This window comes from Trachypithecus francoisi, unplaced genomic scaffold (assembly GCF_009764315.1).
Source record: "Trachypithecus francoisi isolate TF-2019V2 unplaced genomic scaffold, Tfra_2.0 Lachesis_group5, whole genome shotgun sequence".
In the NCBI taxonomy this organism is placed as follows: domain Eukaryota; kingdom Metazoa; phylum Chordata; class Mammalia; order Primates; family Cercopithecidae; genus Trachypithecus; species Trachypithecus francoisi.
Genome location: NW_022681470.1, coordinates 99,174,357 through 99,199,356, shown reverse-complemented (window position 1 = coordinate 99,199,356; position 25,000 = coordinate 99,174,357). Strand labels below are relative to the sequence as shown.

The following is a 25,000-nucleotide window of genomic DNA, read 5'->3' as shown; positions in this document are numbered from 1 at the left end:
ATTCTTGTACACTTCTCATTGGCCACTGGTGTATTTCTATAGGGTAGAGGCCTGGAGAGCAGTTGTTCCAGCATAGTGATTACATGGTTTTTATATCATTCTATTTTCTTTCCTTTGTTGGTTTATTAGCTATAATTCTTTCTGTCTTCTGGTCCACTGCTCTCCAACTTCTTTCGCTGCTTTTGCTTTTTCAGTGATGGCTTTAGGGTTTCCAGAATACATCTTTATCAGTGCCATCAAGTGACATTCTACCTCCCCTTCTGGCCATTATGCTAGTGTTGTCATGTAATTTGATTTTAGACATGTTATAAACCCCAGAATCCATTATTATTGCTTTTGTTTAATCAGTCAAATTATTTTAAAACATTTAAATAGTAAGAACATACATATTTAACTATGTACATACCAATTTCCAGTAGTCTCCATTTCTTTGTGTAGGTCCAGATTTCTGTCTGGTATCCTTATCCTTAGGCCTGGAGGACTTCTTTTGCATTTCTTGCAGTGTGGGTTGCTGAATTCTGTTTTTTTTTTTTTTTTTTTTTTTTTTTTTGAGAGGGAATCTCGCCCTGCCGCCCAGGTTGGAGTACAATAGCTCAATCTCGGCTCACTGCAACTTCTACCTCCCGAGTTCAAGTGATTCTCCTGCCTCAGCCTCCTGAGTAGCTGGGATTACAGGTGCACCCCACCAAGCGTGGCTAATTTTTTGTATCTTTAGTAGAGACAGGGTTTTACCACATTGGCCTGGCTGGGTTGGCCAGGCTGGTCTCGAACTCCTGACCTCGTGATCCGCCTGCCTAAGCCTCCCAAAGTGCTGGGATTACAGGCATGAGCCTCCGCGCCCGGCTTGAATTCTCTCATTTTTTGTATGTCTTTAAATGTCCTTATTTCAGTCACATTCTTGAAAGAGTTTTCGTTTTGTCATAGAATTCTAGGAAAACTTTTATTTTTTTCAGTACTTTAGGATGTTGCCACTTTGTTTTTGTAAAACTGGCATAAAGTGGGCTTCCTGTACTTGTTATATAATTTTTGGAATGTGTACTTAAATTAAAAACATTAAAATGGGCTGGACAAGGTGGTGCATGCCTGTAGTCCCAGCACTTTGGGGGGCTTTGGAAGTCCCAGCACTTTTGGGAGGGGGAGACAGGAGGATCGCTTTAGGCCCAGAGTTGGAGACTAGTGTGGGCAAGGTAGCAAGACCCTATCTCTCTGTCTGTCATATGTGTATGTATATATATATGTATATATACACACACACACATACATACATCATGAATGTCCTAGATTCATCTTAAGTTCCACCAACAATGCATTTAAAGTAAAATGTGCCCAACCTGAGGGTAAAACCTATCTGCTGACATGTAATTTGTGTTTGTGAGACATTCTCAACAGCATTTGCTTTCCCTAGCATCCCTAGCATAGTGGTTCTTGTGTTTTCCTCACACCTGAATGTCTTAAGTGCAAAACCTGTCAGAATTCACTTCCTTTGCCAAAAGATTCTGTAATACTTTTTTTTTTTCGAGATCATTCGAGATCAGTTCACTGCAACTTCCACTTCCCATGTTCACAGGATTCTCCTGCCTCAGCCTTGCAATTAGTTCAGACTACAAGCCTGCGCCAACACACCCGGCTGATTTTTGTACTTTTGGTAGAGACGGAGTTTCACCATGTTGGCCAGGCTGGTCTCAAACTCCTGACCTTAAGTAATCTGCCCACCTCGGCCTCCCAAAGTGTTGGGATTACAGGTGTGAGCCACCGCGCCGGGCCTAAAATACTCTTACTTCAAGTAAAAGTGCATTAAAAACAAACTTCTCAGTTGCATCCCTGGAATCCATAGAAAGCCTGGGAGAGACAATCAAGTGCTACAGGATCAAGTGCTAAACAGGGGAGGACAAAGCGTGGCTTCCTCACTAGGAGTCAGGGCAAAGTTATCTGCTTTGGTCTCCAATGGAGACCGGAACTCGGTTCACCTGCGACAGGAGGACGCGGCCCAGAGGAGGCAGACTTTCTCTTCATGGTGCCTTCAGATGGGAAATCTCCTAGGATTTCTTTCTTTCCCTTTGATCTACTCCCAACGCTCCCTTTGTTTCTTCAAGACCTTTTTTGGATCCCTAATGTGCAGGACCTAAGGGACTGGTGCCCTTCCCTACCCTCCCTGTCTGTGTGTCTTCAGCGCCCAAGCTCACCCAGAACATTATTGCCTGCCAGAGACAGTGAGAGGACCAAGGAGGGTGACGGGTGCAGTGGGAACCACAGAGTCACCATGAACCTGTGCCTCGTGGGCTCCTAGCCAATTGAATAAACATCCCCTGAAGCTTCTCTGCAGGTCACAGCGAAGAAGAGGGTGGCTACCGACCCGGTGAGAGAAGCATCAAGAAGCATCGGGAGGACCTGACCCTACCCCTGGACCTTGAAGACAGGCCTGGCTAGGCTGATTTTAATGGGTAGACCCAAGGAAAAGGCTCAAGGGTGACCCAAAGTCCGACCCTGAGATTAAGGCTTTCAGATGTCTGATTGTTTTGATGTTGGTCAGTAGAATCCACCCCCCTTTTCAGGAGACTCCTTTGCCAAAATTCAGAGATCTGGGATTCCTGCTGCTTGCTGCACAGAAAGCCAATCACCAAGATGATTGTTGCCAAGGAAGGAGTTTTAATAGGGTGCTGCAGTGGGGGAGATGAGAACTCAGTCTCAAATCCATCTCCCTGACCAACCAAAACCAGAGGTTTAGATTGCAGGGAAGAAATGTAACAATGTGTAAGAAAACAGGAACTAGGGAGGAGCAAGGAAGCAACCATGAGGAATGAGGGGTCCCAGCATCTCATCGTCTGGATGAATTTCAGTTCCTTGATAGCTTTTTTGAGAGGCCTGAAGGTCATTTCCTGAGGACAGAACTCAGATAAAACAAATATTAAGTTTCATGCTTTAAGACCAGAAGGGTCCATTTCTAGGTTTATCCAAAAATGCTACATATGGGACTAGAGGGTGGTTTTCAGACCAAGAAAGAAAAAGATTGTGCAGACCAAAGTCTGCAGTTAACCAAAGAAGAAACATAATTTTCTGACCACAGGATGTATGGGGCCAGAGAATGAACAGCCTATAGAAAAACTGTTTTTTGTCCTGAGCATAGGGGAAGGATGAAGTTGCACCAACTAAGGTGGAATTAAGTTGCAGATGGGGAAACATCTGGATTTTGGTTCAGAGCCCTGGGGTCTTCCTCAAAAGTCTCTTTCCTTGAAAGAGGAACCCTGTCTCAGTTTCTGCATCTCTCTGAGTCCTTTTGGACCTTTTAAGGTCTTGGTGCTTGGCCCCCTCTAACTCTGAGTACTTCCCCTCCTGCAGGGCAACCTCGCCCAGTACCCAGGCCCCAGCTCCAGTGACCATTTCCCCCTACTTTGCTCCTAGCAAAGGCCATTTCTAGGTCAGTGGTGAGGTACAGCCAGGACGGGGCTACTTGTTCTGAGATTTTTGGCCCTGGAAGGCCTTGAGCCCTGTGGTCCTGCAGAACCACTGTCTCCTTCTTTTGGAGAAAGCAAGGAGGAAATGACCTGTGTGGAGGGAATCGAGGGCTGCACCTGCATGGAGGAGCTGAGGCAAGCAGGGCAGCTTGCCTCATTGGATTTGTCATCCAAGAGGTTGGGCTGTTATTATTAATTTTGAATTTTGTCAATACAAACTGCAGGGACATTTGTCTTCTTACTTGTAGGAACCTCACAAGACCTCTCATCTTATATTCCAGGGAGAATTGTTTCGTATTACACAAACACATAGGTGAGACTGCCGTTCTGACCTGCAGGCCTCGATGCCTTGCACAAGGGCACCAGGACACCAGCAAAGCCCTTCCCGTACAAAGAGCAAGCATGTTATGTCTACAGCCCAACGGCACAGTTCCAAGTACAATTTCTGCTTGGCTCTATGAGCTGAGTACACGTTCCCCCTAGCACAGAAATTCTACAAACTCCCATGAATACTATAGTGAAAAGCAGGGCTGGCCAGGTGTGACAGATCACACCTGTAATCCCAGCAGTTTAGAAGGCCAAGGCAGGGTGGATCACTTGAGTCCAGGAGTTGGAGACCAACCTGGGCATGGCAAAACTTCAACTCTTAAAAAAAAAAAACAAAACAACCACAACAACAACAAAAACAAGAACAGAAATTAGCTGGCTGTGGTGACTCACGCCTGTGCTACTCCAGAGGCTCAGACAGGAGGATTGCTTGAACCAAGATGCCACCAGATACAATGAGACTCGGTCTCACGGAAAAAGACAAACATAAAAAAGAGGCAGTGTAAGAGGCGACTCTAGGGACAGGGAAAAAACACTAAGGTTTTTCAAGTGGTGTTAAAAGCCAATAGGCCTTGGGGACCATTCAGCAATCTACAAAGCAGGGAAGCCTAGATCCCTGAGCTCTGCCTGCCAAGTACCACTGCAGCTAATATGAGAGACCTCCCCCACAGAGACTGAAATTTGCCTTCAGAGGAAACAAGTGACTGCAGACATCTGTCCCAGGACAGTAGACAAGAAAACAAGGTCTCACAAAAACAAAAACAACTAACCACACCATAGAATCACTGAGACCCAGCCTGCGACTATAGGCGAAACAAACGAACAAAAAAACGCTATTATTCATACCATGAAGGACCAGAGGAAATTGCGAATGCAGTCCCCTACGACTGTTGCGGGAATCAGGAGAACGGAGAGACCAATGGGTGGAACAGGAGGATTTTATTGCGTGCATTCAGGCCCAGCAGATTAAAATCCAAAGGCTGAGCCCTGATCACAGACAAGGCTTGACTTTTATACACTCTTCTGAAAGGGGGTTGGCTAGTTTGAATGGCACAGTGGGAATTTGATGGCGCAAAACTCATAGGGCAGGCAAGAGGGCTTAGAAACTGGAATAATAAGAAATGGTAAGAGGAAAGACAAGGTAGTAAAGGCATTTGCTGTTTTTTCCTCTTATCCTTGCTGGAGCAGACTGTGTTGAGAGAGTACCTGGAACTCATTCTTCAGGGCTCTGGCTTTTCCCATAGTGTTATCAAGGATCTGCTAGGGCTCTATCTATTGCTGGCCTTTGAGTCTGTTAAGTGCAAGAAAACCTGTCTCTTCCTTTTAGCTTCTGATTCATTACTACAAGTTATGCAGTGAAGCTTTCCACGTTAGGGGAAATGACAGAAAACAGCGTATCAGCAGTACACCGGATGAGCCTCAGCTTTAGGATAAACCATTTTGGTGACTATAAAGCATTTGCTCTGCCAAGTAAGCATGAGTGCCTGAACCTCCACCCCGCCACAGCTCCATATGCCTCACCCTTTACACACACAGTCACTTGCCACAAGCACCGCACCACCCAATCCCCAACCCTCCTAGCCCTAACATACAGCTAGGACCGTCACGTCCAATCAGCAGTCCTGGACTTGCTCCTATAGCATGGAAAATCCTTCCTGGGGGAGCAGCAGCCCCTGCACTGCCTCATCTACAAAGATACGCCCTATTGGTTATGTCACCGATAGTGCCTTTCCCAGTCCCCTTCTGCTCTTCCGCCCCACCCTTCTCCACTCAGCCGACCAACCCACTGCCGGAACCGGCAGGGGAAGTAATGTCTGCCTGACCCTCCTTTATCTCCCGCTCTTGTCCTTTGGGGAGGTGTGCCGAGACCCCGCATCTAGTCTCCCCCAAAGAAGCGACTACTTAACCTGTGTCCTGCAGAGGACACTCCTGGTGGTCAGCTGGAAGCCTGTGCACCTGTCTTCAAATAATGGCTTTTAATTTGCAGACTAGAATGTTTAGGATTACAAAGAAAATCAGTTCCTTTCAAACCTAGTTATCTTTGTGAAGTAGCATTCCACTTAAAATTGGAAGCCCTTCAATAACAGAGAGAAATCATATCTATGAAACTAGAGAGGCTGCTCAGATGACTGCAAACCAGCCATCCTTATTGGTTTTACCAATAGTAGTGTTATAAAGAAAGTTGTTCAGTTTTATGAGTCTTGTAGGTTTGCTTTGTTGTTTTTCAAATGCAGTATGGTACAAAAAGGAAGCAGAATGTGGTTGCTGTCTCAATGTAATGCCTCTCTGGGCCTGAGAATTTGAAAAGGCTCACACTCCTCATAAAAGTTCTCTTCTTTCCTCATTCTCCCTTTAGATAAAAAGTCTTTCTTGAATTCCTTGTTGACCAAAAGTTGTGTCCCTCCTTGACAGAAAGGCTCATTCCCAGATAGTCCTGTCCCACACTGGGGGCAGGGGAGGAAAGGAGCCCTCTCACTAAGGAATTGTTAACAGTGCCCAAAAGCTGAATTGGTGTGGCATCACAGAATAGGGGGAAAAAAAGAGAGACAGAGAGAGAGAAGGAGCGATCTCGCCAATCCTATAGTTGCTGTCACTTGTTGAATCATCTCTAGTCTTCAAAGTACAATGAATTTACTTTCTCAAAAGAAGTAAAAGAATGAGAAATACAAAACACTAATAATTTGAGTAGTAGAAATACAATGCACAGAGGAATGATAGTCACAAAGAGAATCTGTATCCTGGAACAGTAGGGGAACCTATTCCATTAGGCAGCCAACTGAAAACATCAGGGAAAACATCAAATCCCATTTCTTCTTTAGTGATTTCTTGTAGCCAAGTGGTTTCTTTCCTGATTTCTTCTAGAGAAGGTTCTACGGCATAGGAAATATTTATGCATATGCAACAAAAGGTATTTGCCACCACACATACATCCTCCCTGCTCAGCTAAATATATCATCTAAAGTGATGTGATTATCTACTACAACCTTAGCCAGTGAATAAATAGCTTTTTGTTGAGCTGCAAAAGAGACTGCAGTTTCATCAGCAATGTTTTTCTTTGTTTTTCTTTTTCTTTCAGAGACAGTGTCTGGCTTTGCGGCCCAGACTAGAGTGCAGTGGCACCATCATAGCTCACTGCAGCCTCGAATTCCTGTGCTTAAGAGATCCTCCTGCCTCAGCCCCCAAGTCACTGGGATTACAGGCCAGAGCCAACATGCCTGCTTTTCATCAGCAGTGTTTCCTATGGCTACAGAAAGATTTGTAATCCTGGGAGGAAATGCTCCCTTGAAGCAAAAGTGTTCTCCCCAAAAAAATGCAAGGAGCTATCTTCTTGATAGCCAGGCAGATAATTCTCAAGTTTTGCCCCACAGAATCTCTATCTAAAATAGAGAAGTGGTCATGCCTAGTGAAAAGTTTGAGGGAACTCGCCCAATGTTGGGTTTCTTCAGATATATATATATATATCCAAATATCCTAAAAGACACGTCCCTCCACCATTCCATGTTGTTAGACATTTATAGGACCATGGATGGTGATCTCCTCCAGACAAAAATAAATGCTGGCGCAGGTAAGTGTACTATACTTTGAGTATAGCTTTTGGCATTTTAAACCATGAGCCAGACATGTTAGAGCAAGGGGGCAGGTTGATAGCAAGAGGGAGAATTTTTCTTTTAATTTTCCAAAACAAAGTGATGTTTGCCACTGTCATTTCAGAGTGAGGTGACAATTTGTTGTTGTTGTTGTTTGGTTTTGTGGGGTTTTTTTGTTTGTTTGTTTGTTTTTGAGACAAGGTCTCACTGTCACCCAGGCTGGAATGCAGTGACATGATCAGGGTTTACTTCTGCCTTGACCTCACAAATTCAAGCAAACCTCCTTACTAATCCACATGAGTAGCTGGGACTACAGGTGCATGACACTATACCCTGGGGTGTGAACTGGAATTTTATGTTTTCAGTTGGCTCCCTAATGGAATAGCTTTCTTTACTATTCTGGAATACAGATTATCTTCATGAGTATCATTCTCACGTGCATTATATTTCTACTACCCTGCTAAATTTTTTTTTTTTTCTTTTTGAGATGGAGTCTTGCTCTGTCACCCAGGATGTATTGCACTGGCAAGATCTCAGCTCACTGCAACCTCCGCCTCCTGGGTTCAAGCGATTCTTTTGCTTCAGCCTCCTGAGTAGCCACCTAGCTAATTTTTGTGTTTAGTAGAGACAGAGTTTCACCATGTTGGCAGGCTGCTGTTGAACTCTTGACCTCAAGTGATCCACCAGCCTCAGCCTCCCAAAGTGCTGGGATTACAGGCACGAGATACTATGCCTGGCTCTCAAACCATTTTAAGTAAGCAAAGACAGATTTGTCTGGCGTTTTAGTACATTGCTGAATTATCCTTCAATCTATATTTTTAGGAATGGCCTGGGGAATGGCAACATGGAGATATTTGGCTAAAATGTGAAACTTTCATGTTCTGTTTCAGTCTCTTTTTGAAAATCCTTCCAGTTTGCCTTTTGCAACCAGTTAGTGGCCTTGCCTTCTTCACCAGCATGTGAATTAATTGATAAAGGTCAAAATATTTGGGCTCAAAGGTTTCAACAGGGCCGAGACCAGCTCGGTCGGGGAGACCCTAACCTAGCAGCGCTAAAGGAATTAAAGACACACACGCAGAAATATAGAAGTGTGAATTGGGGAATCAGGGGTCTCACACCCTTCAGAGCTGAGAGCCACGAACAGAGATTTACCCACATGTTTATTAACAGCAAACCAGTCATTAGCATTGTTTCTATAGATATTAAATTAACTGCTGGCCGGGCGTGGTGGCTCAAGCCTGTAATCCCAGCACTTTGGGAGGGCGAGACGGGCTGATCACAAGGTCAGGAGATCGAGACCATCCTGGCTAACACGGTGAAACCCCATCTCTACTAAAAAAAATACAAAAAAAAAAAAACTAGCTGGGCGAGGTGGCGGGCGCCTGTAGTCCCAGCTACTCCGGAGGCTGAGGCAGGAGAATGGCGTGAACCCGGGAGGCGGAGCTTGCAGTGAGCTGAGATCCGGCCACTGCACTCCAGCCGGGGCCTCAGAGTGAGACTCCGTCTCAAAAAAAAAAAAAAAAAAAAAAGATATTAAATTAACTAAAAGTATCCGTTATGGGAATTGAAGGGATGGCTGGAATTAAATGAATAGTTTGGCTAGTTAACTGCAGCAGGAACATGCCCTTAAGACACAGTTCACTCATGCTAATTGTTTGTGGTTTAAGATTGCCTTTGGCCGTGCAGCGTGGCTCAAGCCTGTAATCCCAGCACTTTGGGAGGCCGAGCTGGGCGGATCACGAGGTCAGGAGATCGAGACCATCCTGGCTAACACGGTGAAACCCCGTCTCTACTAAAAAATACAAAAAACTAGCCAGGCGAGGTGGCGGACGCCTGTAGTCCCAGCTACTCGGGAGGCTGAGGCAGGAGAATGGCGGGAACCCGGGAGGCGGAGCTTGCAATGAGCTGAGATCCGGCCACTGCGCTCCAGCCGGGGCGACAGAGCGAGACTCCATCTCAAAAAAAAAAAAAAAAAAAAAGTTTGCCTTTAAGTGGTTTTCCACCCTGGGTGGGCCAGGTTCCCGTAAACTCACAACCTTCCAACTTGGGCGTTAGGGCCATTAAGAACATGTTATAGTGCTGCAGAGATTTTGCTTATGGACAGTTTTGGGGCCAGTTTATCACCAGATTTTGGGAGGCTTGCTCCCAACTCAACAGTTAAGTCAAATTTTCTGCCAAACCCTATAGGATCTTGGAGCCTGCTTTAGAAACAGAAGAGTGAAATGTATTTAAATTTAGACCATGGAAGTCCTTTATAATATTCTTAATTCACGTTTTAGTGAAGCGGTATACACAATGTGTTTAGTAGAGACAGAGTTTCTACTCTTCCTGTGGGTTTGGGTTTTACCTTGAAAGGGGCTGTCAGAACAGAAGTTTCAGGGAAGGGGCCAGAGTCCTGGGGACTTTCCTCAGGTGATGGTGATGGAAGAAGAGGCAAGGCAGGACAGGAAGGCTCAGGTAAGAAAGACTGTGCGGGTGCAGGGGCAGGAGGAGAAGGAACAGTTGGAGGCGAAAGAGAGAAAGCCTCCTCAATATTTCTCAATTCAGAAAACATGTCAGTTTACCTCCTTCAGCTTACTTCCTCAGTGGAGGCAATTTTCTCAGTTCTTTCAGAAATGTTAGAAATTTAGAAAGTTTTAGGTCTCATTGGAAGTCTGCCATTTAATTTGTCTGGTTTTAAAACCAAATTTCTGGGTTTGTTTTGTTTTGTTTTGTTTTTGAGACATAGTTTCACTCTGTTGCCCAGACTGGAGTGCAGTGGTGCCATCTTGGCTCACTGCAACCTCTGCCTCCCGGGTTCAAGCAATTCTTCTGCCTCAGCCTTCTGAGTAGCTGGGATTACAGGAGCCTGCCACCATGCCCAGCTAATTTTTGTATTTTTAGTAGAGACAGGGCTTCACTATGTTGGCCAGGCTGGTCTCGAACTCCTGACCTTGGGCTCCCAAAATGCTAGGATTACAGGCATGAGCCACCGCGCCCAGCCTAACCAAGATTATTAAACCATTCTAATTTGTCAAAAAAGTCACACTGATGTTTAAAAAATAATGTAATGGGCTGGGTGTGGTGGCTCCTGCCTGTAATCCCAGCACTTTGGGAAGCCATAGCAGGCGGATCATGAGGTCAGGAGTTCGAGACCAGCCTGACCAATATGGTGAAACCCCGTGTCTACTAAAAATACAAAAATTAGCCAGGGCGTGGTGGTGTGCGCCTGTAATCCCAGCTACTCAGGAGGCTGAGGCAGGAGAATCACTTGAACCCAGGAGGCAGAGGTTGCAGTGAGCCAAGATTGCACCACTGCACTCCAGCCTAGGCGAAAGAGTGAGCTTCCATCTCAAAAAATAAAAAATAATAAATAAATAAATAAATAAATAAATAATGTAATGAACCTTTTCATCTCTTTATATATTAAATATGTACATTATTTAAATTGTTCAAAAGCATCAAAGATTCCTCTCTGCTATCAACTTCATTTCATTTATTTTGTTGTACCAAACTATCAAGACCATTAATTTAATCTACAGCTAAATCTAGCATTTTTTCATGTTAGAAATTCAACAAGAAAATTTTTCCCTAATGAAACTTCACATTTCAAGCATAAGTAGGCTGGGCGAGGTGGCTCACACCTGTAATCCCAGCACTTTGGGAGGCCAAGACAGGTGCATCACTTGAGGTCAGGAGTTTGAGACCAGCCTGGCAAACATGGCGAAACCCGGCTCTACTAAAACTATAAAAATTAGCTGGGCGTGTTGGTGTGCGCCTGTAATCCCAGCTACTCTGGAGGCTGAGGTAGGGAAATAGCTTCAACCTGGGAGGCGGAGCTTGCAGTGAGCTGAGATCTCACTACTGCACTCCAGCCTGGGCTACAGAGCAAGACTCTGTCTCAAAGTAAATAAATAAATAAGCATAAGTAGTAAAAAAAAAAAAAAAAAAAAACCATAAAATGAAATAAAAAATAAGGCACAGGGTCTTGCTCTGTTATCCAGGCTAGAGTGCAGCGGGGCTATCATAGCTGACCAACTTGGAACTTCTGGGCTCAGGCGATCCTCTTGGCTAAGCTTGTCTTGTATATTTTTAGAGATGGGGTCTTGCCCTGTTGCCCAGGTTGGTCTCCAACTGCTGGCCTAAAGCAATCCTTCTGCCTCAGCCTGTTGAATTGCTGGGAGTACAGGCACAAGACATGCAGCCTAGCATTGTAGTAAAACAATTTTCAACAAATTCTTATTTTCTTTCTTTCTTTTTTCTTTTTTTTTTTTTTTTTTTTGAGTTGGGAGTCTTACTCTGTCACCCAGGCTGGAGGGCAGTGGTGCAATCAGGCAGTTCACTGCAGCCTGCCTCAGCCTCTCTAGTAGCTGAGATTACAGTCATGCATTATCATGCCCAGCCAATTAAAAATATTAACTAATACTTAAAAATTTGTAGAGACAGGGGTTTCACTATGTGCCCAGGCTGGTCTCCAACTCCTAACCTCAATTGATCCTCCCTCCTCAGCCTCCTAAAGTGCTGGGATTGCAGATCTGAGCCACCATACCTGGCTTAATATTCTTATTTTAATTTTATATAAGTGATGATTATTGTTCCTAAGATAATTGGGGCAGTGACTCCTTTAAAATTTTAGAGACCTAATTTGTCTATTCACTTCATGAAAGAGTAGGCCAGTTTGTTTCATGAGAAAATATCCTATATTTATAAAGCAGGAAAATTCCTTCCACCAAACTAAGGGGTATTCTAAAGAAATGAATTGTACTAAGTAACATCACTTAAGGTGAAAACAGAGGCAATGGTATCTATTAACAATGTTTATCAGTGAAGGAAATACACTGAAAATATTAACATCATTAGATCTTTGGAAGGCCTTCATCCCTGAAAATCTGAGTAATATTGTGATACCATTTTGAATCTGGCAGAACATTCTCTTTCCAGGGCATATAACAGTGGGTGAATAATTTATTTTCATTCATTTTCATTAAGTGCTGAATTTCCTTAATGTTCTGGAGATTATTACATTTGATTTGTATAGTTATGAAAAGTGCTCATATTGCTGATTCCATTGCTTATATGTGATCATATAAATCTTTTCTCTCCTTTCTGTAGTGTGGTTCAAACTTAATCTTTAAAGGACATGTATTTGAATTTTTCAGCTGGTTAGAAACCTGAATACACCAATCAAAGAAAACTCCTCCTTACATGCTACAGATTTAGTTTTCTTCCTGGACTAAGAGGTCTTTTAGATATAGTAAATTTGTTAAAGCCAGGAGCTCCTATGGAACGAAGTTGGGTGGGAGGGGGGACGCTGAGTAGTAAGATCACTCTTGTAATAGTGATGCCACTCTTGCAGATATTGACAACTACTGGGCCCATAAAATTTTTACCAGACATTCGAAAGACAAGATATGAACAGCTTACCATTGCTGCAGTCTCAAATATCAGGAGATACCATTATTCTCAGGACAATAAATAGACAATAAAAGAGACTCACAGAGCAGATTAGCTGTCATGTATCACCAAACAGGGACTGGATCCTTGTCAACACCACCCATCAGAGATTGTCCCCAGAAATTCACTTCATAACATCAAAACCAAAAACCCACACTAATCGCAAAAAATAATGATGCAATAATGAGAGAGAGAGAGAGACCTGTCCTATAGCCATACCTAGTGGGTAAAAGCCAAAGAGCTCAATTTCTGCTCCTGATACTTAATAGAACATAGGGAACATGAGCCAATGGCTCAGTGGGTCCGGATCTGCACTAAGTGCCTGTTGGATGCAGGATTCTACTGTCTCCAATAATATGCCTCAGATGGGCTAGATTTTTTTGTTTTGTTTTGTTTTGAGAAAGAGTCTCACTCTGTCACCCAGCCTGGGGTGCAATGGCACGATCTCGGCTCACTGCAACCTCCGCCTCCTGTGTTCAAGCGATTCTCCTGCCTCAGCCTCCTGAGCAGTTGGGATTACAGACACACATCACCAAGCCTGGCTTTTTTTTTTTTTTTTTTTTTTTTGTATTTTTAGTAGAGACGGAGTTTCACCATGTTGGTCAAGCTGGTCTCGAACTCCTGACCTCAGTTGATCAGAAGTAGGTGAGGTCAGTAAACATACCCTGGGAGAAGCTGGCACAATGCCCAGAACTGCCATTGCTAGGCCTGGGGTTTTCTTCTGTAGTGGATACTAGTATTCACGTAGTGCAGGGACAAAACCAATTAGATACTTTTGGGAGTTAAAAAGAGATGAATTTGCAGTGCCATTTGAGAAGGGGTATTAAGAAATTTGCCAGGGTACTGACTCGTGTCAGGTGCAAACCTCAGGTTGAGAGAGAGCTAAGTATTTTCTGTCCATGAAGGTGATCAGCGGGGGCCTGAAGAAAGAGGGAAGGGGGAGGACAAGGGCGCCAGAAATAGGAAAGGGCTGCTTGGAGGTGGGAAGGATGGGTGTGGGTGCTACCTTGAAAGTTCCCTGGCATTGGATGTAGGATATGCAAGCGAGACATCAAACAAGAAGCTGTCGTTTAAAGACTGAAGAAAGACTAGATATGTAAACGGCAAGAAATAGTAAGGAAACTGGACCCTGCTCCTCATAAAACTTCCCGCCTTATATTTCAGGGAGGATCGCAGCGCATTTGGGTCAAGAAAGGTGAGACTGCAGTTCTGACCTGCGGGCCTCGATGAATATGCGCTAGGGCTCCTGGGCGCCGGGAGAGCCGTTCCCTTACACAAAGTAAGCGTGTTATGTCTACAACCAAACGGGGACACTTAAGAGCCCCAAAGACCGTGCTTTCTTCCCAAAGAACAGCGCCGGTCTGCGTAGTTTGTACCTGGCTCTATAAGGTGAGAACACATTCCCCGCTAGCACAGAAATCCTACAAACTCTTGAGGGGACTGCGGTTAGAGGCAGAGGCTGTGTAAAAGGTGACTGGGGACTAGGGAAAAACACGAATATTTTTACACAGCTTGGAAGACACTGGTCTCGAGACCATGGACCAGTCTCTGCAAAATGCAGCCCCACGTGGAGCTGTACGGCATTGGTGTTCGCGGTAGCTAAATTATGGTAAGTCTGACGCTTCTTCCCCTAAGCCAGAGAGGTGACATGCTACTTCCTATTTCTCAGCTTTGCAGCATTATAATAACGCTAACCACCAACACCAAAAGCAACCTTCGACTCATAATCTGTTCTTCAGACTACAAAAAGGACAGGGGAAAGCGCGAACGCAGTCCCCCACTACCACAAATTATGCAGTCGAGTTTCCCACATTTGGGGAAATCGCAGGGGTCAGCACATCCGGAGTGCAATGGATAAGCCTCGCCCTGGGAAAACCACCTTCGTGATCATGGTATCTCCCCTGCCAGGTAAGTATGAGCTCTGCTACCTCCGCCCCGCCACAGCCTCATACGCCTCACCCTTTACACGCACGGTCGCTTGCCCTGCGCAGTCCCGAGTCCTTCTAGCCCTGACACACAACTGGGACTCTCAGGTCCGACCAGCGGTCCTGAACCCGCTCCTACAGCACGGGAACTCCTTCGTGGCGAAGCAGCAGGTGGGGAAGCAGCAGCCCCTGCGCTGCCTCATCTACATAGAAGTCGCCCTATCGGTGATGTCACTGAAAGTGCTCTTCCCAGTCCCCGTCTATTTTGCCACTCAGCAGACCAACCCGCTGCAGAGCCCACAAGGGGAAGTGACGTCTGCCTCTCCCTTTTTCCCTCCCGCCCCCGCATCTGTTCTCTCCCAGAGAAGCTGAGGCTTAGCCTGTGTTGCGGAGCAACCTTTGGGTGGCCAGATGGAGCCTGAAACCCTTCTTAAAATAATGGCTTTTAATTCGCAGACTAGAACGTTTAGGATTACAAAAGAAACCGGTTCTCTTCACATTCTTATCCTTGAGATGTAGCATTCCGCTTGAAACTGGAAGTCGTTCAATGTCAGAGAGAAACCATACTTATGAAAGTAAAGAGGCTTCTCAGATAACTGTAAACCAGCCTTCCTTACTGGTTTTATCACTGGTAATGTTATAAAGACATAAAGACAGTTGTCCAGTTTCATGAATCTTGTAATTTATTTGTTTGTTTTAGACACAGAATTTATTTCTGGACACATTCTGCAGGCTGGAGGTCCCGGCTGGCACAGGGCTCACACCTTGGGTTTTGCAAACATCTCCCGGCCCTCCGGCCGGCTCATCTTGACCAGGGAGGCCGCTATGCCCAAGTACACTCAGGCGACGGCGCCGATCCCGTAATTGTGTGTGCATGCCCCCAGAGTCAGGCCTCCGGCGCAGCCACCGAGGAAGTAGTTCAGGGGGTCGTCGGGCTTCTCGCGGACCTGCGCGCTGATGCGGGAGGTGAGGCCAAACACGTCCCCGACAGCAGCTGCAGTGAACGTGTATTGTCCGACCTTAGCCACTCCTTCAAGGAAGGTGCCTGGAGGATTGAGCCTGACTCTGTAGGCAGCGGCGGTCAGGCCAGCGACGCTGGCAATACTGGTGGTGGTGTAGGCTTTGCGGTGGCAATCGGTGCCATCGGGGATATCCCAGTACTGACGAAGAACCTTCGGAGCCATAGCTGATCCAACCCTGATCCCTTTTTTTGTTTTGTTTTGTTTTTTTGATGCTGTTGTTACCGTTTTTACAAATTCAGTACCGTAGAAAAATATGCTGCCCCTGAAGAGATGATTGGACACTCTCAAGCGTGGTGTTGGACTTTGTCATCTCTTGCACAGCCAGCTCCAGACCTTAGTGCTTACCTCATGTTAGTTTTTTATATTCTGCAAAGACAAAACCAAAATAATCCAAATCTGATACAAATACCTGGGATCCATTTAATTTGAGATGTTTAACACGTCTGGATCATCTTTTCTTATATTGGATTATAATGCAAGAAACACTGTGAAGTAAGCAAAGTTGGCATGCCCAAGTCAAAGACCATTTGAATATTTACAAGTAGATTTGAGACAGGAATAATACAGGGTGGTCACAGGATAACAAATTCTAGGCAGCAGATTTACCTGACTTGAGGCTATGGGCTTATAAGATGCTGAAAAACCAGGGTGTGGACCAAGCTGTCTAAGACTGACTGGACCCAATGTGGTGCTGGATTTGATGTAGGTTTTACCTAGGCCCTCATTATATGCTCATTAACATACTAAATCACACACCCACCAGTGCCATGACAGTTCTGAGACCAATATTTGATGTAAAAATGGATGGCACCGCAGTTCCGAGGCATCTGCGCCTTTACCCAGGAATTTTCATGAATATTCCACTCCTTGGTTAAAGAAACCCATCAAGATGAAAGTCAGTGGATGGAAAATTACTAAGAGGAACTTGATTAGCTATCAAAGGTGGTTGGGAGGACTCTTGCTAAACTAGGCTCAACGGTATTCTTTTCTAAAACTGGACGTGGCAGGCCAGGAACTAATAGAGAAAAGGGCTCAGAGGAAACGGTCTAACGTCTGGTAAAAGATGGAGTCCTTGTCAACTCTACATTGAAGCTTCTGCAAATAAACGAAGACCAATGGAATGGAAAAAAGCAAAGGCTATTTATTCTGAGCTTGCTATAGCACAGAGTCAGCCACTGTTACTTGTGTTTTGGCAGAAACTTGAAGGCAGGCAGAAGGGTGGGAAAGCTTTTTAAAAAGAAAGGCTTCAGGTATGCTCATTGGAGGCTGTCAGCATGGTGAAGCTGTAGATAGATGAAGAAAATCAAAACATTTTACCCCAGAATATGTGTCTTTGGCATATTTTAAGATGGCTGTCAGAGAGCCAGCAAACAAGTAACTCTGCAAAACTGTCTTTTGTAGGGGAAATTTACACCTGCAGAGAATCTGCATTAATCCAGCCTTCCCTAGTCAGGATTGAGAGATAAAAATAAGCCCTAGGCCCTACAACCAACTGAATGGACTCCCTTGAAAGCTGTTTCTGGCTGTGACAGGATAGGAGGTCAGACATGCCCACTTAAAACTCCTCTCTCACTAACCGCCATTATGAGGCAGGAGAACAGCAGAGGGAACTGGAAGTTGGATAAAAGGCAGAATGAGTAAAAGCAGAAACAGAAGCAAGTGATGGGGAGGGAGAGCAAGAAGCAAGATAAAAGGCAGAAGTTGAGCAGCCAAAACAAACAGTAAGATTTAAAAAACAAGCAAGTGCAGGCGCAGCCACTCACACCTGTAATCCCAGCAGTTTGGGAGGCCAAGGTGGGCAGATCGCCTGAGTTCAGGAATTCGAGACCAGCCTGACCAACATGATGAAACCCCTTCTCTACTAAAAAAACAAAAAATTGGCTGGGCATGGTTGTGCATTCCTGTACTCCCAGCTACTCAGGAGGCTGAGACAGGAGAATTGCTTGAACCTGGGAGGCAGAGGTTGCAGTGAGCCAAGATCGTGCCACTGCACTCCAGACTGGCCAACAGAGCGAGACCCTGTCTTTAAAAAAAAAAAAAGGCAAGCAAGGACCCCATGGCCAGCAAGATCCAAACCAGTAAAGGGGCAGCTCCTCAGAGATAGGCATGTGGATTAGAGAGAAAAAGTATCCTTAACATTACTTCATATGATAATCAGCTCATTAAAGCTGATGCATATGGACTGCATATCATGCATGTACTTAAAATTATGGGATGGAGGCAATGTGCAAGCACACAAGGGCCAAAGTAACTAAGCAACTCGCCTATCAATCAAAAGGCAAACACTGGCTAGAGATTAGGCATCCTTGCCTGGGCGCAGTGACTCATGCCTGTAATTCCAGGACTTTGGGAGGCTGGGGAGGGTGGATCATGAGATCAGGAGATCAAGACCATCCTGGCTAACATGGTGAAACCCCGTCTGTACTAAAACTACAAAAAAAATTAGCCAGGCATGGCAGCGTGTGCCTGTAGTCTCAGTTGCTGGGGAGGCTGAGGCAGGAGAATGGCGAGAACCTGGGAGGCGGAGCATGCAGTGAGCCGAGATCGCGCCACTGCACTCCAGCCTGGGTGTCAGAGCAACACTCCGTCTCAAAACAAAACAAAACACAAAACAAAACAAAAACAAAAATAACAAAGTACACCAAACTAATACTGATCTCATCTCCCAGTAAAGAGTTTGTCACAGGCCAGCTACAACCTGGCGGCAGGTGCAGTGGGAACCACAGAGTCACCGGGCAGCTGCTTGCGCCTTGCGGGTTCCTCGCAAATTGAATAAACGCCCTCTGAAGCTTCTCTTTAAGTCACAGGGAAAAGGAAGGTGGCTGCTGACCTGGCGGGAGAAGCCGCGTCAAGAGAAGCTGGCCCTGCCCCTGGTCCTTGAAGATAGGTTTGGCCAGGCTGATTTTGACAGGCAGGCCCAAAGAAAAGACCCAAGGGCAGACCAAACTCCCACCGGAGATTAAGGCTTTCAAACGTCTGATCTTTTTCAGGTTGGTCAGTAGAATCGATCCCACCTGTATCAGGAGATTGCGTTTTCAAGATTCAGAGACCCGGGGTTCCTGCTGCTTGCCGCACAGAAAGCCAATCACTGAGATGATTATTGCCAGGGAAGATGCTTTAACAGGGCACTGCAGCGTAGATGAGAACTCAGTGTCAGATCCATGTCCCTGACCAACAAAAACCGGAGGCTTAGATGGCAGGGAAGAAATGTAACTATGTGTAAGAAAACAGGAACTAGGCCAGGCGTGGTGGCTCATGCCTGTAATCCTAGCACTTGGCCAGGCACGGTGGCTCACGCTTGTAAACCCAGCACTGTGGGAGGCCAAGGCCGGCGGATCACCAGGTCAGGAGATCCAGACCATCCTGGCTAACACGATGAAACCCGTGTCTACTAAAAATACAAAAAGTAATTAGCCGGGCGTGGTGGCGAGTGCCTATAGTCCCAGCTCCTCGGGAGGCTGAGGCAGGAGAATGGCGTGAACCCGGGAGGCAGAGATTGCAGTGAGCCGAGATTGCACCACTGCACTCACTCCAGCCTGGGAAACAGAGCGAGACTCTAGCTCAAAAAAAAAACCAGGAACTAGGGAGGGGCAAGTAAGCAATCATGATGAATGAGAGGTCGGGCATCTCATTGTCTGGGTGACTTTCAGTTCTTTGATATCTTTTTTGAGAGGCCTGAAGGAAGGAACTTAAATAAAACAAATATTAAGTTTCAAGCTTTAAGATCAGAAGGGTCCATTTCTATGTTTATCCAAAAATCTACGTATGGGACTATTAGGTGGGTTTCAGACCAAGAAAGACAGAGTGTGTATATCAAAGTCTGCAGTTAACCAAAGAGAAAACGTAATTTTCCGACCAACAGGATGTATGCGGTCAAAAAACGACCAGCCTATAGTACTGTTTATTGGCCTGAGCATAGGGAAGGTTGAAATTGCACCAACGAAATGGGATTAAGCTGCAGGTGCGGGCTCGGCACGGTGGCTCACACCTGTAATCCCAGCACTCTGGGAAGCTGAGGTGGGTGGATCACTTGAGATCAGGAGTCTGAGAGCAGCCTGACCAACATGGTGAAACCTCGTCTCTTGAAGTACAAAAATTAGTAGAGCGTCACGGCAGGCACCTGTAATTCCAGCTACTAGGGAGGCTGAGACAGGAGAATTGCTTGAACCCGGGAGATGGAGGTGTTAATGAGCCAAAATTGCGCCACTGCACTCCAGCCAGGGCAACAGACCGAGACACCTTCCCAAACAAAAATAAAAACAAAAAGCTGCAGGTGGAAAAGAATCTGAATTTTGGTTCATAGCTTCTGGGGCTTTCCTCAGTAGTTTTCTTTTTACTTGAAAAAGGAACCCTGTCTCCATTTCTGCATCTCTCTGAGTCCTTTTGGAGATTGAGGATGGTGAAGTTTCAGTGCTTGGCCCCCTTCTAACTCTAGGTACCTCCCCTCCCGTGGATCAACCTGGTCCAGTGCAGAGGCCCCAACTCCAACGACCATCTCCCCTGCTCCGCTTTGCTCCCAGCAAAGGCCATTTCTAGGTCAGTTGTGAGTTATAGCCAGGACAGCTCGCTCCGAGATTTTTTGGCTCTGGAAGGCCTTGAGCGCTGTGGTCCTGCAGAAAGCTGTCTCCCTCTTGTGGAGGAAGTGACCCCCGCTGCAGAAAGTGTGGAGGGAAGCGAGGACTGCACCTGCAGGGAGGAGCTGAGGCAAGCGGCGGTTTGCAGCTCTCAGTGCAAAAGACATTTGTCATCTGAGAGGCTGGACTCAGTTATTATAATTTTCAATTTTGTCAATAAAATCTGGATGGAAATTTGTTTTCTTGCTTGTGGAAACCTCACAAGACCTCCCATCTTACATTCCAGGGAGAATAGCAGGGTATTCCGCCAAGACATAGGTTAGACTGAGGTTCTGATCTGCAGGCCTCGATGCCCTGCACAGGGGCACCAGGGCACGGACAAAGCCCTTCCCCTACACAAAGCAAGGGTGTTATGTCTACAACCGAACCGGGACACTAAGAGCCGCCAAAATGCACTGTTTTCATTCCAAAGAAAACCATCAGTTCTGAGTACAACTTCTATGTGGCTCTACTAGCTGAGTACACGTTACCCAACACAGAAATCTACAAACTCCCGTGAATGCTGTAGTGAAAAGCAAGAGCTGCCCAGGCAAGATGGATCACACCTGTAATCCCAGCACTTCCGAAGGCTGGGCGGATCACTTGAGCCCAGCAGTTGGAGGCCAGCATGAGCAGAATGGTGAAACCGCTATGAAAAAAGAAAAAAAAAAAAAAGAGAAAGAGGAAAAGAAAGAGAGAAACAAAGGAAACAGAGAAACGAAAACAAAGAAAAATGAAAATGAAAAACCTAGCCGTGCGTCGTGGCGTGTGGTTGTCTTACTCGGGAGCCTGAGACGGGAAGATCGCGTCACTTCTCCAGCCTGGGCGATACAGCGAGACCCTTGTCTCAGAAAAAAAAAAAAAAGCAGAAGCTAAGAAGTAACTCTGAGGACAGCGGAAAACACCAAAGTTTGTAAGAGATGTCAGAAGCCCTGGGAGCACTGAACAAATCAGAAAGCTGCGGGACCTAGGTCCCTGAGCTCCGCCTAACGAGTTACGCGGCAGTTAACCTGGGAGACCATCCCAAACTGAAATTCGCTTCCCGAAAACACAAGGGGATAAATCTATCTGTAAATCAAGTCTTCTGAACACAGTCATAAGTGACTAGCTTGCAGCTAAATATCTGTAAAGACTAAACAGTCGTCTGCTATTTACACAACAAAACAACACGGGAACGAGAGAACACAGTCCTTCACAACCACAAATTATGTACCACAGTTTTCCACATCTCGAGTGCCATGGGTAAATTCCACCCCGGCAAAACCATCTTCATAATCATGACATCTCCACAACTAAAAGTGAGATCTTGCCCCTCCGCCTCGCCACAGCCTCATACGCCTCACCCTTTGCACGCACGGTCACTGGCCCCGAGCACTCCCGAGTCCTTCTAGCCCTGACACACAACTGGGACTCTCAGGTCCGACCAGCGGTCCTGAATCCGCTCCCACAGCACGGGAACTCCTTCATGGCGAAGCAGCAGGTGGAGAAACAGCAACCTCTGCGCTGCCTCATCTACATAGAAATCGCCCTATTCGTGATGTCACCGGCAGCTCTTTTCCCAGTCCTCGTCTGCTCTTCTGCCCTAGCCTCCGCCTACTCAGACGATCCACCCGGTGCTGGAGCTGGCGGGGAATCGACGTCTATCTCTTCCTCCTTTTCCTCTTGCCGTTATCTTTTGCGGAGGTGCATAGAGTCCCCGCATCTGGTCTCCCCCAAAGAGGGTGGTACTTGACCTGCGTCCTGCAGATAGCCCTTCTAGCGACCAACTGGAAACGTGTGCACCCTTCTTCAGATAGTGTCTTTTAATGCGCAGACTAGAACGTTTAGGATTGCAAAGAAAACCGGTTGCTTTCAAACTTGTTTGTCTTTGTGATGTAGCATTCCACTTAAAGTTGAAACTCGTTCAATGTCAGAGAGAAACCATGTCTATGAAACCAGAGAGGCTGTTCAGATGGGTGCAAACGAGCCATCCTTACTGGTTTTACCACTAGAAGTGTTACAAAGACAGTTGTCCAATTTCATGAATCTTGAAGGGTGTTTGTTGTTGTTGTTGTTGTTGCTTCAAATGCGGTGTAATACAAAATATGTGGCCCGCGCAGAGATGATTGGGCACTCTCAAGCGTGGTGATGGACTTTGTCATCTCTTCCACGGCCATCTCAGAACCTTAGTGCTTACCTCATATTAGTATTTTATATTCTCCAAAGACCAAATAATCCTAATTTGACAACAACAAAAAAAATCTAGGGTATGTCTTCTTTGAGACGCTTAACAAATGACTGGATCATCTTCCTTGTATGTAACCCACAAAACACTGTGAAGTAGAGCAAAATTGGAAAGCCCAAGTCAAAGACCATTATAACATTTATAGGTAGATTCTATTCTGTTGCTCAAATCACAAAACATGAAATGGAGGGGTCTCCTCTGGAGACCATAAAGCCTGTGACATGGTGGCCAGTTAGGTCACTGGAAAGCATAGCAAAATATTGAAAATGAGGGATTAGGTGAGAGTGTAGCAACTGAATACTAAATGCTTGATGCAGATGCTATTCCCTGGATACTGACAGGCAGACCCATTGTCCAGGTAATATTGGAAAAATACTTTCTATAGTGTAAACCACAAATAAAATTCTAAGCCCCTCAACTATTTGAATGCACACCTCCTCTCAGCAAAAGTCATTCCAAAGTTAACCTGAAAAACTAGTTCAGACCATGATGGGAAGTAGGGGTGAGATACGCCTCGTTATACCCTCCTTCCTTTGGAATTCAGGCACAACTGACCAGCGCATCTGACCAGGCCCAACAGGCATTACAACAGAGATCTTAAGACTTTTTGTAGCAATAAGACACCAAATTCCAGCCTGACTCTAGTGTAGCATTACATGACAGATAGCAGGCCCTGAAACAAATAAAAATATTTTACCCTAAAATATATTTTTTGTTATATTTTGAAATGTCCCTACAAAGTTGTCTCTTGTGGGGAAAGTCTACATGCTATAGGGAATCCCTTTCCAGGTCTTTTCCCTAATCCACGCACCTTTTAAAGTCTGATGAGAAACATTTACAATCAATTCTCTCTGAAGCCTGCTACCTGGAGGCTTCATCTGCATAATACGAACAATCCCTTAACAGGAGACTCCCTTCTGTGGATTCCAGGTCTTTAGATAAACTCTTTCAACCAATTGCCAATCAAAGTATCAGAAAATAATGGCTGGTAACTATTTAATTATGCATACATATTAGTAGAATTTTGGAGGTGGGCACAGTGGCTCATGCCTGTAATCCCAGCACTCCCTCACGAGGCTGGCAGATTGTCTGAGGCCCAGAGTTTGAGGCCAGCCTGAGAAACATGGTGAGACCCTATCTCTACCAAAAAAAAAAAAATTAGCCAGGCATGGTGGTGAGCACCTGTGGTCCCAGCTACTCAGGAGGCTGAGGTGGGAGGACTACTTGAGCCTGGGAGGTGAAGGTTGCAGTGACCCAAGCTTGCAGCGCTGCACTTCAGCCTGGGTGACAGAGGAATGGGCCTTCACTAGACACTGAACCTGCTGGCAACTTGATCTTGGGCTGCCCATCCTCCATAACTGTGAGCAATAAATTTGTGTTGTTTATAAGTTACTCTGTGGCATTTTGTTACAGCAGCACAACTGGATTAAGACATCAACCTGACCTTAAGAAATCATCTCAAATCAGTCTTGGCTCTGATGGGAAACAAGGGGCACACTCGGATGTGTGATTTAAAGAGAATTTTATGAAGAGAATATTTATAAATATATAGACAGGATCAAAATAACCCAACAATGGACTGAGAGGCGCTCAGAATCTAAAATCAGCAGAGAAGTTGTATTGCCTGTAGGACTGGATTGTTGTATAAGTCTGTTCAGGTTGCCATAACAAAATACCATACACCAAGTGGCTTAAACTATGGAAATGTATTTCTCACACTTCTGGAAGTTGGGAAGGCCAAGATAAAGGTGCTAGCAAAGCGGATTTCTTTCTAAGGTCTCTTCCTATGGCCTGAAAGTGGCTGTAGTTTCACTGTGTGCCCATGTGACCATTTCTTTGTGCACCAGGGGGAAGGCAGAGGAGCAAGCTTTCTAGTGTCTCTTCTTATAATGAAATTAAATTCATCATGAGGACCCCACTCTCATAACCTCATTTAATCCTGATTACCTCTCAAAGGCCCCAGCTGCATAAGCCATCACATTGGGGGTTAGGGCTTCAACATTTAAGTGTGGGAGTTGGTGTTCACAATTCAGTCAACTGGAGTGGAAATTGAAATGGGAAAGGAAACCAGTAGTTACTAGAGAGACCTATTGCCTTGGGGAGGATCACTGGACAGGGCTATGGTCTTTGGAGGAATCAGTGAGTGACAACTGACAAAGATTCTTTCTGTGAAAATAAGTAATTTAAAATGTAAGTTATTGGAACTCCAAATTATTTTGAGCCTTAAAAAAATGTGAGTATTGGCCAGGCACCATGGCTCATACCTGTAATCCCAGCACTTTGGGAGGCTAAGGCGGGTGGATCACCTGAGATCAGGAGTTTGAGACCAGCCTGACCAACATGGAGAAACCCCATCTCTACTAAAAATACAAAATTAGCCTGGTGTGGTGGCACATGTCTGTAATCCCAGCTACACA

The 25,000-nt window shown here is 45.5% G+C and overlaps 1 protein-coding gene and 1 non-coding gene across 4 annotated transcripts; both read right to left on the bottom strand.

Annotated features, from left to right (window-relative positions):
- Positions 1 to 14,551: 14,551 nt before the first annotated feature.
- On the bottom strand, positions 14,552 to 14,715 carry LOC117076879. Its single transcript, XR_004434510.1, has one exon. It is a non-coding gene; the product is annotated as a U1 spliceosomal RNA (small nuclear RNA).
- Positions 14,716 to 15,157: 442 nt separating this feature from the next.
- On the bottom strand, positions 15,158 to 21,945 carry LOC117075517 (NADH dehydrogenase [ubiquinone] 1 alpha subcomplex subunit 11-like). 3 transcript variants are annotated; one of them, XM_033197963.1, is made up of 2 exons: positions 21,703 to 21,945; positions 15,158 to 16,112 (listed from the first exon to the last, which is right to left on the bottom strand). In XM_033197963.1, exon 2 carries the CDS (start codon positions 15,906 to 15,908, stop codon positions 15,564 to 15,566), a length of 345 nt encoding a protein of 114 aa, XP_033053854.1. In that variant the 5' UTR covers positions 15,909 to 16,112; positions 21,703 to 21,945; the 3' UTR covers positions 15,158 to 15,563. The 3 variants fall into 3 exon arrangements, with proteins under 3 accessions (XP_033053854.1, XP_033053856.1, XP_033053855.1); XM_033197965.1 differs by having other exon boundaries at positions 21,716 to 21,945; XM_033197964.1 differs by lacking the exon at positions 21,703 to 21,945 and adding an exon at positions 18,761 to 19,009.
- Between the last annotated feature and the right edge of the window lie 3,055 nt (positions 21,946 to 25,000).

What these genes read in the sequence shown, in the direction of transcription:
- LOC117075517 (XM_033197963.1), bottom strand. Translation starts at nt 15,908, where the DNA reads ATGGCTCCGAAGGTTCTTCGTCAGTACTGGGATATCCCCGATGGCACC.